We start from the raw sequence: 13,287 nt of genomic DNA on the forward strand, positions 1-13,287 counted from the left end.
ATTCAAAGGGCAGAATGTTCTACTTGTTTACTGATTGTCTGACCTCGACCTTTTCATTGTGCATTGTATTGTCCAGATTAGATGATTAATTACTCCTATATGGGTCTTAGGAGATAACAGATCAGACCAATTTAGCAACACGCACGCACGCACGCACGCAAGCACGCACGCACGCACGCAAGCACGCACGCACGCACACACGCACACACACACACACACACACACACACACACACACACACAGTGAGGATGTACCCACAGCGCAGGGTTTTGGGTGTTTCTTGCTTTGATGAGAAGTGGAGCAGAAGGTTCAGGGCGACAGGCGGAGGAGAGACGCTGGGATAGTAGAGCACAGCGCCACTTATAAATAGCTTCTCTCTCTCCCTCAACCTCTCAGTTTCTTCATTTCTCACTCACTCTACCTCTCTTTACCCAACCTCTTTCTTTTCATCTGTAGCTCCAGTTGGGTTTATTAACTTCAGCCTCTTTTTTTCACCCCATTTTAGCATTTTTCTTTTTCCTCTCTTACCAATGTTGCACTTATGTTTAGTTTTTTGTGCCAGCTGTTGTCACCTTGGATGGGACAGTGTATAAAGAGAGAGACAGACTAAGGCAGTGTTAGTATGACAAGCTTCTAGCTCATAGTTTGTTTCCTTTGTCCTCTAAGAATCAGTTTCAGAAATGATAGCTAAAAGTGACACAACTGGAAGACAGAGAGAGAGAGAGCTGAGAACCGCAACAATTGAGAACCAAGAAGAAAGCAAATCAAACTCAGCATGACTGATGCAATTTCACTTCTATAATTCAGTTTAATTCGATAATAACAATTTATACAGAAGTTGCCCACAAACACACATGCACATTTGTATTACTACACAGGAATCACAACATCGCATTTTTGACTTTATTTTATTTAACAGCTGAAAGTGACAAGAAAAACAAGAGCAGTTATGTGATGTGCAAATTAACTAGTAGGCTACCTGGGCGCCCCATCTGTTTCCACATATCGTCTCAATTTGGGAACAGAGCCTTGTCATTGCTGTATAGCTGCTAGGCAACTAGCTGAGACTCCAAGAAGTCACTGCATGCCAGTAAGCAGTACATAACTACTCATAAAACCAAAACTTGTCATGTTCTTATTACTGGTTGTTTACAGATTAAAACAATAAGGTATAAAATGAGTGAACTTTCGTGATGTTGGCAGACACTCCAAAGTTTTTAAACTTTGGAGAGAGCCAAGAGAGCTGTTTCTCTCTGCTTTCAGTCTTCATGCTAAGTTAAGCTAATCCCCTCCAGACTGTAACTTCATAGTTGACACAAAGACATGATAGTGGTGTTGATTTTCTCGTCTAAATCTCAGCACGACTTAGCGCATTTCCCCAAATGTCAGACTACTCCTTTAAGGGAAATATTAATGCTACAGCACACAATGATATTTAGACAATAGTTTTCTTCTATCTTAATGGCAACAGTTTGGGGAACACAATGTCTCTGCGTTCAAAACCAGGCCAATAAAGAAATGCTTTATTGAGTTTAGAGTGTAAGATCTGGACTGGCCTGCAAAGAGTCATGACCTCAAACCCTGATTGTGAGTCAGGCCTTATTGCCCAACATTACTATTGCTCTTTTGGCTTAATGGGAGCAAATCCCTGCAGTCAGGTTCCAAAATCATGTGGAAAGTCTTCCCAGAGGAGTCACAGCTGTTACAGCAGCATAGTAACAACAAGCATGTGCACCCTGACTCAATCCCATAAGATAGGGATGGATTGTGAAGGAGCCCGCAGAGAGAGCTGGAGGTAGAAGTGGACGTATTGGTGCGTTGCTGTGCACAGCATCAGACTGTAGAGCAGAAATTGATCCTCTGATAAAAGCTGTGTTTCCTCAGGGAGACCGGCTTCCTGCCTAATGGCTGTTAGGCAGCAAGAAATGGACCAGGAAGAGATGGAGATGCAGAGCACTTAGACACTTAGACATCATACACGTCTATAGAAAATAAATGCATGTTTATGCTAGCAGCGAGAGGAAGAGAAGCACATATAGATAGGGGGTGTAGATAAGTAATGCATGGTTGATGTCGAGTGAGTGACAGAGATGGATAAATAGTGACCAATGTGGTTGCTTCCTACCGTTGAGAAGTTAAGATGGAGAAGAGTGAAGGCACAGTTAACATACAGAAAGTAGGAAGTAAATGGGTTAACTTCAAAGTGCTTAAGACCACACAAACATGCAGATACAGTACATGTCTGCACCAGTATAGATGTGTTGATTGATTCATATACTAATGGAATATGTAGCAAGTGGAAAATGTCACTCGCTGTTTGAGCGTGTGAGACATTTTAGGAGGCAACCATGTGTATGATCTTAATCTGTGTGCATTTGTGTTTTTGCTCACAGGGAGGAGAGCACTGCTACTATCAGGGCAAGGTCAGAGACATCCCTCACTCCTTCGTGGCCCTCTCAACCTGTCACGGATTGCAGTAAGTTTCGATAATATGTGCGTATTTGTGTTCAGGTGCATCCTGTTTTTCAGCCAACATTGCTGTCTCTGTGTGTCCAGGTCCTCGGCCTTGCTCCCATTTAGCCAGTAGGACAATGTAATTATAGTTTTAGCCCACCTGTCTCTGTCTCTGCATTTTTCGTTACAAGGGTTATCATTCATACAGACAGGTGCTGCTCGGACATCTTCTGTTCTCTTCTCTTCTCTTCTCTTCTCTTCTCTTCTCTTCTCTTCTCTTCTCTTCTCTTGTTATTTTTAGAGTTTGTGCTCTAAAGCAGTGTTCTATCAGAGAGATGGGTCAGAAACAAGGCTTGCTGGGAGGGATGCATGTACACTGTATGTGTGTGTTTATGTATAATTGACTGTCTGTGTGTGTGTTTATGCAGAGAGGAGACATAAGAGAGTGGCCGTCCCGCAGGGCAGACATATGATATGCAAATGATATCTTATTGTGGGCGGACAATGCAACATTTGCATAAAAAGGCATCTATGAATAATGAAATATAAGACATGTACATGTGTTACCGTTTTCACAGATTTCCGCAAAAGAAACCGGCTTTGGCCAAACCTCATAATTTCAACTCACTATATAATAAAACACAGTTGACTGCTTTATTCATTGATTAATCCTTACATTCATAGTGTGATTCATTATGCTTGTGAGAGTTTGGACCTTGAGGACTGCATGTTAATTAATGTTTTGTTGTCGTGAGAGGACATTTTCACATTGAATAACAGTGATTCCTTTATGAAATACAGTATATGAGTTGTGTTGTAGGTTTTTCAATCAAGACAACCATATTGATTCAGGTGGATAGGTTACTAATAGAGGCTTTCTTTTGGTCTCACATTCAAGGTTTTCTGTGTTTTGACACTGTGTGGATGTGATTATAAAGAGATCTACGCTTTATGAAGTCTGACACTATAAATGTAGAGTCTAAAACATCTTTCGCATCTGTGTATTGTTGACAGTACACTATTTCCTCTAATTATCCTTTCAGTTGTTTCTGAATACATTATTGATCGCTCTTGGTCCATTATGCTTTATTTAAAACTTGTTTCAACTCGATATATCTTCATTCAGCATAATGTCAGGCTAAATAAACCAAATAATCAGTGCATCAAAGTAAATTCAACTAACTATGTTTAGGGGGTGAACATTGATACTTGCTGAATGAGCTAAATTAAGCTTAGGCTTTTAATAATGTCTGCATATTTCATGGGATTGTGGCAACATGTTGGGAAATGTGTCAGCACAAAGAATTATGTAACAGCAAGCACAAAAGAACGAAAAGTAGGGCATAAAATAATCTGATCCAAACAAGGTAAATGTGTTGCATATGCAGCACCACCTATATAGGACATAATAATAACACTAAACTGTAACTTTACTTACCGAATCTAAATGTTAATGTAGCTGCTATCATGCTTGTAATTATAATAGTGGTAATCTTATAGTATATTGTATTACTTTGACAGAAATCTCAAAGTTTGGGTGTTTTCATTGCCGATCTTATGGATGTGGAAAGAAATACACAAGCTGACATTATAAAGGAGGCAGGAATGCATTTCACTACGTGTGTATGTGTGTGTGTGTGTGTGGGGGGGGGGGGGGGGGGGGGGAAGCGAGAGATGGAGGGAGTTAAGGGGGTGTATAGTGGTGTCGGGGTTAGACATTAAAGGAAGAGTATTTCACTGCTGAGTCAGGTATTCACCATAATATATACTGTATATCCTGTTCTCTCCTGTGTCTTCCTATCTCTCATTCTCTCTCTCTTATACAAACACACAAACACACACACACTTTCTCTCTCACACACAGAAACTTTACACTGCAATGCAATAGGCTTTTAACTGTATACAGAGGAATGGTGCTCTTCGCTACATCCATCATGTCAGATAAGGATGGTTCAGGTTCCTGTTTAATAATAATTATTACCTTGAACAGAAATGCATATAATGTTAAGACAGTACAAAAAGGCTTCATGTGGGACACTCTAGATGTTGCCATTGCCAGTGCAAAATTACATTAAGGCTCCTCAAAATGTTTTGAATCTGAAGCAGTAAAAGTCAGTAAATCATCTTTAACATCCTTACAAAAGTTTTAAAACATACAAAACTCAGCTGATCTGCTGAATCAGTGTGGCATCACGTTTTTCCAGTTGAGTCACACTGACCTCACACCATGAATGTATTATAGGAACTGGATACCACCTGAAACATAAGCAAAAAGGTTTTCTAGCTTCTGGGTTTGCTCCCATATTGTGTGGCACACTGAATAATACGCAGTGTTTCTCCCGCTGACCCCGCCCTCGCGGCCCCTGCTTGGGTCATAGACTTTACATTGAGATGATGCCATACACTTTAAAATCACTTTTCTAGGCTCTAGGAAAGTTTTTTTTCAATCAAACTAAAACTGTCATGGCTTTAAAACTCATCATACAGAGGATAATAATTGATCATATTTTAAATTTGACATCTCCTGTCAGCAGTTGCATAGGTGTCTCTTTTATAGTGGGTTAGTTATAAAATAGCTACTTATATTCTACTCTATACTGATATAACAGTGGACACTGTCTCTGTGTCCCTGTGTGTAATCTGCTGTAAGTGCAGTGTTGGACCAGGACAGCAAGTATGTCCTGAAGGTGAATTCTGTGTGTCAAAGACCAGAAAGAGGTGTAAAAAAAGAGTTGAAAGAGAAAGACAGATTGCGTGTACATGCAGTGTTTAGCCCCCTGACTTCACAGTTTGACCTAACCAATCTCCTAAAAGCTTCAGATAAAATTAATTAGCCGATGATGTCCGCTCAGGTGCACATGCGCACATATAGGCGGGCAAAGACGAGGAGACCTTCACCCAGCTGCTAAATGAGAAATTGATCTCCGACTTTTTAAAATGATTGCTTGTTTAAATCATGTGCATGTGTGTGTGTGTCATGGCCTCTTTTTCTCATAGCTGAATGTGATGAATGTATTTAGAGATTTTATTTGAAATTACTTTCCGCAAAATGCCGTCTGAGTCATTCCAACTCAGCAAGCCTACAGTGGTCAAGTAGTCTATACTCTGATTTGTTATTGTTCTAGAGATAAAATCCTTAGGTGACCTTTAAGTTATGCTTTGTGAGGAGATTCTCTGATATGATTGGATGACCTTTTGTTTCACATTATCCTCCATCCCTCCTAAGCCCTACATATGCCAAAAACAGGAGCAAGGACAGCAGCGTGTTCTGTCCAAAGTTGTAGGAGCACATTACAGTTTTTATTCTGAGAAATGCTCTTTTAATATAATAACCCTGGGCAAGCACAGCAAGTGGCTAATCAATCACACTGATAGCTGAGGAAGAGTGAAATTCAGATGCATTATACCAGTTGGTGATGAATAAAACAACAGGAACTGGTGTTGATATGTGTTCTCTCCCTCTCCTCTCACCTCCCTGCCTCTCTCTCTTTCAGTGGCATGTTTTTCGATGGCAATCACACCTACATGATTGAACCTGGAGGACAGGGCAGCAGCAATGTAAGTACTCTGCATAGCTACACACAAATGTACGTGGAGGCAGGAAATGACTCTTCTCAGGGGGGAGTCATCAATTTGTTCTTCCATCTTTTCACATCCAGCTGCCTCTCGGTGCTGTCAGATTGTCAGCGGTCAGATTGTGTGCACAGCAGGTAATGAGTGAGAACAGTTGTGCTGGTGTTACACGATTCACACAGGGGTCAGTTATTGTCCTGAGAGGACCAAGAGACAAAGCAAGTATCGGTTACACGCGCCACTACAGATCGTCGCCACTCTTCCTAATGAATGAGTGTGGCCTCAGGCACAGAGAGATTTGCTTGGTTACAAAGCCTGCAGACAGCAGAAAAGTCTACAGCCAATTAGATAATAACAATTACAGGCATTATGGTCAAAACGAATGGATGGATCTGAGATTGTCCGAGACGACTTGAGCATGAGAGCGAGAGATACTGTGTGTGTGACTTCCTTTCTGCTCTAATTAAATCGTCCAGGAGAAGTGTGTGTCTGGTGTTAATCAGAAAGGGACGAAAGGAGACAAGATAAGAGAGGTCAGGGACTTGTGTTCATGTTTGTGTATGTTAATGTGTGTGTACTTGTGTGGAAATGTGTTTGTGCACTCATGGGTGTTGGTGGGACAGCCTGGCACACAGAGCTACTTAAGATTCATTCCCATATGACAGTTTTAGTGCCAGTGGTGCTGAAGGAGCGGGCAGAAGAGAAAATAGAGGATGGATGGATTAAAAGTGCAAATGAAAGGCTGAGGAGAAAAGTGTTAACTGAAAAAGAAAGGTTAAGAGAATAAGGCAGGTGTACAGAGGGAGGTGAAGCTCAGCTATAGACCAAAAAAGAAAAATTACATTGTAGATAAAAGAAGTGTGATTATTACGCTTGTCATTCTATCTTCTGCAGAGAAACTGTAAAATGATGGTAACTTATTAGTTTGTAATGATTGTTTCTATATTACAGTCCTGCAATTGTGAAAAAGGGAGCAGACATTTGAAAGCAACAGACTATTCTGAAGGACTGAGAAAGAAAGAACAAAAACAGTGCTTCATCCCGCTGGCTTTATATCACATCTGTCACAGCTCTCTCTCTCTCTCTCTCTCTCTACTGCCTCCTTTTCTGGTCTTTTCATGTCTCCTCTGCCTCCGTCATTCCTCTCCAATGTTTTCTGGACGGACTGAATTATTCAAGCGAAGAGAGAGAGAGAAAGAGTGAGAGAGAGAGAGAGAGAGAGAGAGAGAGAGAGAGAGAGAGAGAGAGAGAGAGAGAGAGAGAAAGAGAGAACTGCTGCAGCAGTACAGTATCTTGGTCACCTTTTTTCATTCACTCTCATTCACGCCGACATAGTGACGTAAAACAGATATAAAAATCTGAGGAGATTATCTCTATTAGATCCATTATTATAGATGGTTTAATATTTATTCATGTGTCATCCAACTTTTGACCCTTCATACATGGGATTACAAAACATTGCTGTGTCAACATGAAAAGTACAGCAAGGCATCTATATGGTTAATTCGTATCATGATATCATTTCAACAGATGCGAGTGTTCAAAACTTTAAACAAACCTTTTATGCTACAAGCCAAATTTTAGCCTGATATAGGGCTTTTCCTCCACCCATCTCCAAGTTATAGCAGATGTGTTTCACATGTAAATAACCAACCCAGTCTTTATGTATCATCCATGTTCAAACTAGAGTCAGCAGCAATGCCAGAAGCTCTGTGAGGCTGTAATGCTCATCGCAAAGTAAGGGCGATCAATTTGTTAGATGTCAGATCTCAACTGGGCACACACATAAAGATCTAAATTCTTACAGAGCATAAATATTAGACCATAAATCTCTGTAATGGAAACCAAGCACGGAAGTGAACATTTGGCACGTGGCTTGTTAGCAGTGTTGGCTTTGGCCTGGTTGCATGACAATACCAGGGACAGTGCTGCCCTCAAGCCCAGCAGTGGCTGTCAGTCTGTCAGCACTGAGCTTTGGATGTCTGCTCCCTGTGGGCGAGGGTCCACAATGACTGCCTGTGCTTCTCTGTATCTTTGGGTTCCTCTCACATTTTTGTCAGACTCACAGATGTCTGCATCTGCAATCAGTAACAGTTCCACTGAATGCAGAGGCAGTGTGACCTGTGATACACCACCAACGCTGGCTGTTATGATCTATTTTAAAGTGATAAAAAAAAGAAAAAGAAAAGAAAAACGTGGCAGTAGGGGGGTGTTGAGATAGAGAGCCAGCATGGCTCCTGTCAGCCATATGGTAAATCCATCTGCCCTTCTTCCACCAAGGCAGAAAAGTTATGCAGGACATTAGCAAAGTGTGTCCTGAACAAGCTCCTCTTGTCACCTTACGCAGCTAAATTGATCTGAAGTTTCTTCTTGTGTTATGTAAACAGGCTTGTGTACGAGTAAACTACAGTAGTGAGAAATATGCAGCACCAAATTAAAATTCACAAGCTAAGAACGTGATGTTCCTGGAGTGCTTCATGCCTGATAAATCTTGCACTTCCTCAGTGTGTCAGAGTGTGTGACCGTGTGCACTTTGAGGGAGGATGTGTGAGATGCTGGCTTGAATATGCAGAAAACACCATATGTTTAGCCGTCTTGGTTTTTTTTGGACAACTCTAACCCCACCTGCACCTCAGGGCCCCTGTGGCTACTAGCTACATCCCAACAGCTACTTCTGTTTGCTCTCTGTCAAGACGGAGACAAAGCAGAGTGCTCTGTTTTGTTGATGCTGCAATGAATATAATTTCAGTGTTTCAGCACATCTGAACTATGAAGGCTTAAAAACAAACAAAGCAGTATTTTAATTAGATTTTGCATCATTATATTCAGTGGCGTGCACAGACAATTTGGGGGGCAGGTGCTCAGTGAAAAATAAGGGCACTTTGTGCGGCATGTGGAACTGCCGGCTGCCTTATTATAGCAGTGTGAGATTTATCTACCTCATCTTCCATGCTAGTAGAGCTGCTTCCCTGCTGTAGCTGCCTAGAATAGAATAATAATAGTTTTAATAATAGCCTATTTTTTTAAGTTTTAATAATAGCCTATTAAGGTAAATACACGATTATTGCAAGTCTTGTAACATAGAAATAACTTAATAATATAATTAGCTAATATAGCTTCATGTCTGATTTAGTACCGACAAACCACTTTGTGTAGTTAAAATAAAATGTGGACAGCTTTTAAGATATTTCAATAGAATTAGAGGAACTGTTCAACTTTAAAATCTGAGCTTTAAAAGGCCCTAAACAGTTAACATGACTCTGGTCTTGACTCTGACCTTTCATCTTCATCTTCCTCTTCCTCCTTGCTGCTGGTGGATGCTTTTATCCAGGAGAGCAGAGAGCTGCTTCCCTGGGCAGCCTGCTGTAGCTCCCTTTCTTTTTCCTTTCTTACCCTCTCCTTTCTAGGCATTATGCTGCAATTAGTAAATAAAAAGAGACCAAAAGTATGAATAAGACTGTTTGGTGACATTACAACAAGGCAGAAGGCTACTTTTTCTGCAGGAAATTGGGAATTGCTTGTTTGTAATTTAGCAAATAAATTAGGTTACTGCAAGTGTTAATGATCTAGCCTAATGTAAACCTACACAAGACTAAATATTCAGCTTAAGTATACTGATAGATTCACTTGCTGTACCAACGGCAAACTCTACCGACATTAGTTGTGTGGTGGTCATCTCGTCATATCTATTATGAATTTGGGATAGCGTCGCAATAGCTTGGTAACTGAGGCTTAGGGGGCAAACAATACACTCGACTCGCTTCATTTATGTGTTACCTGGCTGGTGGGGCAGGGGAGGAGGTGTGTGTGGGGGCTGCAGCTGTGCACTGCTGCTGCAACGCACCTCCGTTTGTGTCCGCTCTGCGCGTTCACGTTGACAAAGGAAGAGAGGTGTGTGCGGAGGAGGAAGGAGAAGGAGGAGGGAGGGCGTATATTGGGACATTATTATTTATCACACGCTTTTAATCGTCGAGTATTTATAGATGATCATGTCAACATGGGCCACTTACAGTACACTGTTAAAAAAAAACAAAAAAAAACGAACTTTCAAAAGGGCACTTGCTTGGTCCAGAGGGCAAAGGGCAGGTGCTATAGCACCACCTGGTGTCTATCTGTGCACGCCACTGATTATATGTATATAAATTATTGATGTATGTATTGTAATATTAATAATCAATTAATTGTAAGTCCTTTCACCAAGCAACGAGACAAGAGTCTATAGCCATGCTAGCATTTTTGTTAGGTTGTAGCCTACTGCTTTGAGCTACATGCTAGCATCAGCATACTAACATACATACAATGGTAATGTGATGTTTAGTAGGTGTAATGTTTTAGTTTAGGGTGGGACCATGCACTAAAATAGAGCTAAGTTTGATGGGAATACCATTAGTTTTGCAAGTATTCTGGACAAAGTGAACATTTCCAATGGCTGCTGAGATATTTCACTCAAAACCACATATGTTAAAGTCTCCCACCACTCAAAAATATGTTTTTCTACTTGTTTATGTTTGAGCTTCACTGTGCAGAGTTTGATACTAGAAGGTTGTTTTCACATTCATTGACTGAAAGTGGAAAGTATGTTTTACTTTAAGGGATGGTCCTATGAGCATGATTTGTCTCAAGTAGTTTGGAGCCAGACCTGGTCCAATACTCAACTTACAGAGGTGTGATGTGGAAACCTGAACCAATGCATTACAATGAGAATACATTTACAATGCTGCTTGAAAGTTTGTGAAGACTTAACAATTTTCTCTATTTCTGCATAAATATCACCTGAAACATGATCAGATTTTTACATGAGTACTAAAACTAGATAAAGGGATCCCAATTAAACAAATGAGACAAAAACATTTAATGTATTCATTGATTTATTGAGGAAAATTGGCTTTCTCTTTGCAACTCTGTTACACACACCATACACACCATTGACGTTCAATGTTCTCCTGATGTTGGACTCATGAACATTGACTGTAGCCACTGCAAAAAAGGCCTTTAGTTTCCCAGATGTCCTGGAGTCCATTGGGACCTCCCAGACTATTACATGCATTGCTCTTTGTGTGATCTTTGTTGTCCAGCCACTCCTGGGGAGGGTAACAGTGATGTTGGATGTCTTCCATTTCTACTCAATCTGCCTGATAGTTGACTGGTGGAGTCTAAACTTGTTTGAAATGGTTTTGTAACCCTTTCCAGCCTGCTGAGTATCTGCATTTCTTCTTCTAAGGTTGTCAGAAATATCCTTTGTTTGAGCCATGACACACTTCCACCAACCTGTCTTGTGAAGCTCAGACTTTGACAGTGAAGACCCAGATTTCTCTTCTTTAAATAAATCATGGCCTCCCAGACTCACACTTGATCGTCATCCCATTGATTGAAACACCTGACTCTAATTTCTCTTTCAAATGAATTGATAATCCTAGAGGTTCACTTACTTTTGCCTCCCACAAATATGTAACATTGGACTATTTTCATCAATTAATAAACAAGTGTAAGATTTTGGACCCCTTTTATTTAACTGATGTCTCTGTATCTAGTTTTATTACTTGTATGGAAATCTGATCACATTTTAGGTCATATTTATGCTGAAATAGATCAAATTCTAAAGAGTTCGCAAACTTTCAAGCAGCATTGTATATATATTCATAGACACTAGAATGTTAATGTTAGAGACGAGGTAGGTATGATTTTATGGAATTTAATGTGGCAATTATGCTTTTTTTGGGGGGAAAAAATCAACATTGTTGTTCTAAGCATAAGAGTATTTTATGTGTTAATACATGTTTAGAGGAGATCTTTAATCTCATGGAAGCACTAAAAGAAAGACATTAGGATTTATCCTCTGCGAATTTTATGGCAATCCATCCATCCCAGTGGTGGACTGACCTATAGACTGATGTTGCCATCCCTAAAGACAATGCATTTTCTGATTGTAGCCCCTCAAATGTGAGGATTTGTGGCTTTTTTCTGCTTTGAATATCTCTGGACTGTTTGCATCTCTGCATGTATGTATATGTAAAATGTTTTCAAATGTCCCATCTTATAATGTCCATAACTGGTATGCATTTTTATTGCTGCCAGCTTTAGATCCTATATGTGGATCTGACCTGCAGGGGAGGATGAGGAGGTGCTGGGGGGGATATCTGAGGAAAAGGGGTTTGGGGAATTTTTTTTTTTTTTTTAAATGGAGAGAGGGGTGTGTTGATGGGGGTTGTGGCAGGTTGTGGAGTGGGGGTGTTCACATGAGTTGCCAAGAGGCTTTTTTTCCAGCATAAACTGGGAGTGTAGAGCATTGTGGGATGGAGCTGATGGAATAAGAAAGGGGGTCTCCCTGTGGCCTCAAGCCAACTTCATGTTACTAAACCTGGACTAGTTCATTCACACATGCAGAGAGAGAGCGAGAGAATAAAAATCACGTTACCCCTCCTTGCTTTATATTCATGAGCCAGCAGTCTGTGTCTGAGGCACCATCTCCCATGGCAACCCAGGCTCCGCCCCTTTCGTCTCTTTGTAGCACAACATATGAAAGCCATCTGTGTTTAGACCCTTAATCTTCATCACTACACACATCCTGCTGAGTCTATATGCTGTGTGTGTATTTTTTTAAGTGTGTGTCTGTAGAGCGATGATCGGGGGAACAAAGACGACACTGGTCAAGACAACATAATATTACAGCAGTTAATTCAGCAGTAACGACTTTGGACTGTGCTGTGTGTGTGCATGCTACAAATAATATAAAAGCAGACGTGTCATATATTTCTTTAATTAAGGTCTAATTAATCATCAGCCACTAAACGCTCAGCCAACATTCAAGCATCACATCAAAGGAGTTGGCTCCAGTTATGACTGCTGCAGTAGGCTGGTGGCTGTTAATTCAGTCCACTCAGACTACTTCAGAGATAAGACAAAACATGGCAGTGCTAAGTAAGATGCTAAAATGTGTGTATGAATAGAGCCCTCACTGTCCTTAATTGCCTGTCATTCCTCTCTAGTAGAGACTGTGCCATGAAAATATTTAACTCGATCAGATCACAGATCAGGGTAAATGTTGGAGAGTTTATATAGCTTATATTCTCAAAGTTGCTTTCATAATGCACTGTCTTGTCAATGGTGCATTGACCGTGAATTGAGTGATGCAGCACAAGTCAACCATGATGGCTAAAATGTCTTGCTCACAGGACAAAATCAAAGCAGTTTTATCATTGCAATATATATTACAGTGTAGAAATGATTGGTCCATTAATTATTTAGTCCATCAGCAGAAAT

The 13,287-nt window shown here is 40.6% G+C and overlaps 1 protein-coding gene across 1 annotated transcript in view; it reads left to right on the top strand.

Moving 5' to 3' along the window:
* The window catches only part of adam22 (ADAM metallopeptidase domain 22), a 61,885-nt gene that overhangs the window by 21,369 nt on the left and 27,229 nt on the right, over positions 1–13,287 (top strand). The window contains exons 5-6 of the mRNA XM_062422414.1: positions 2,394–2,476; positions 5,949–6,012. Coding sequence (XP_062278398.1) covers positions 2,394–2,476; positions 5,949–6,012 — 147 coding nt within the window. The remainder of the gene's footprint in view (positions 1–2,393; positions 2,477–5,948; positions 6,013–13,287) is intronic.

This window comes from Scomber scombrus, chromosome 7 (genome assembly GCF_963691925.1).
Source record: "Scomber scombrus chromosome 7, fScoSco1.1, whole genome shotgun sequence".
Classification (NCBI taxonomy): domain Eukaryota; kingdom Metazoa; phylum Chordata; class Actinopteri; order Scombriformes; family Scombridae; genus Scomber; species Scomber scombrus.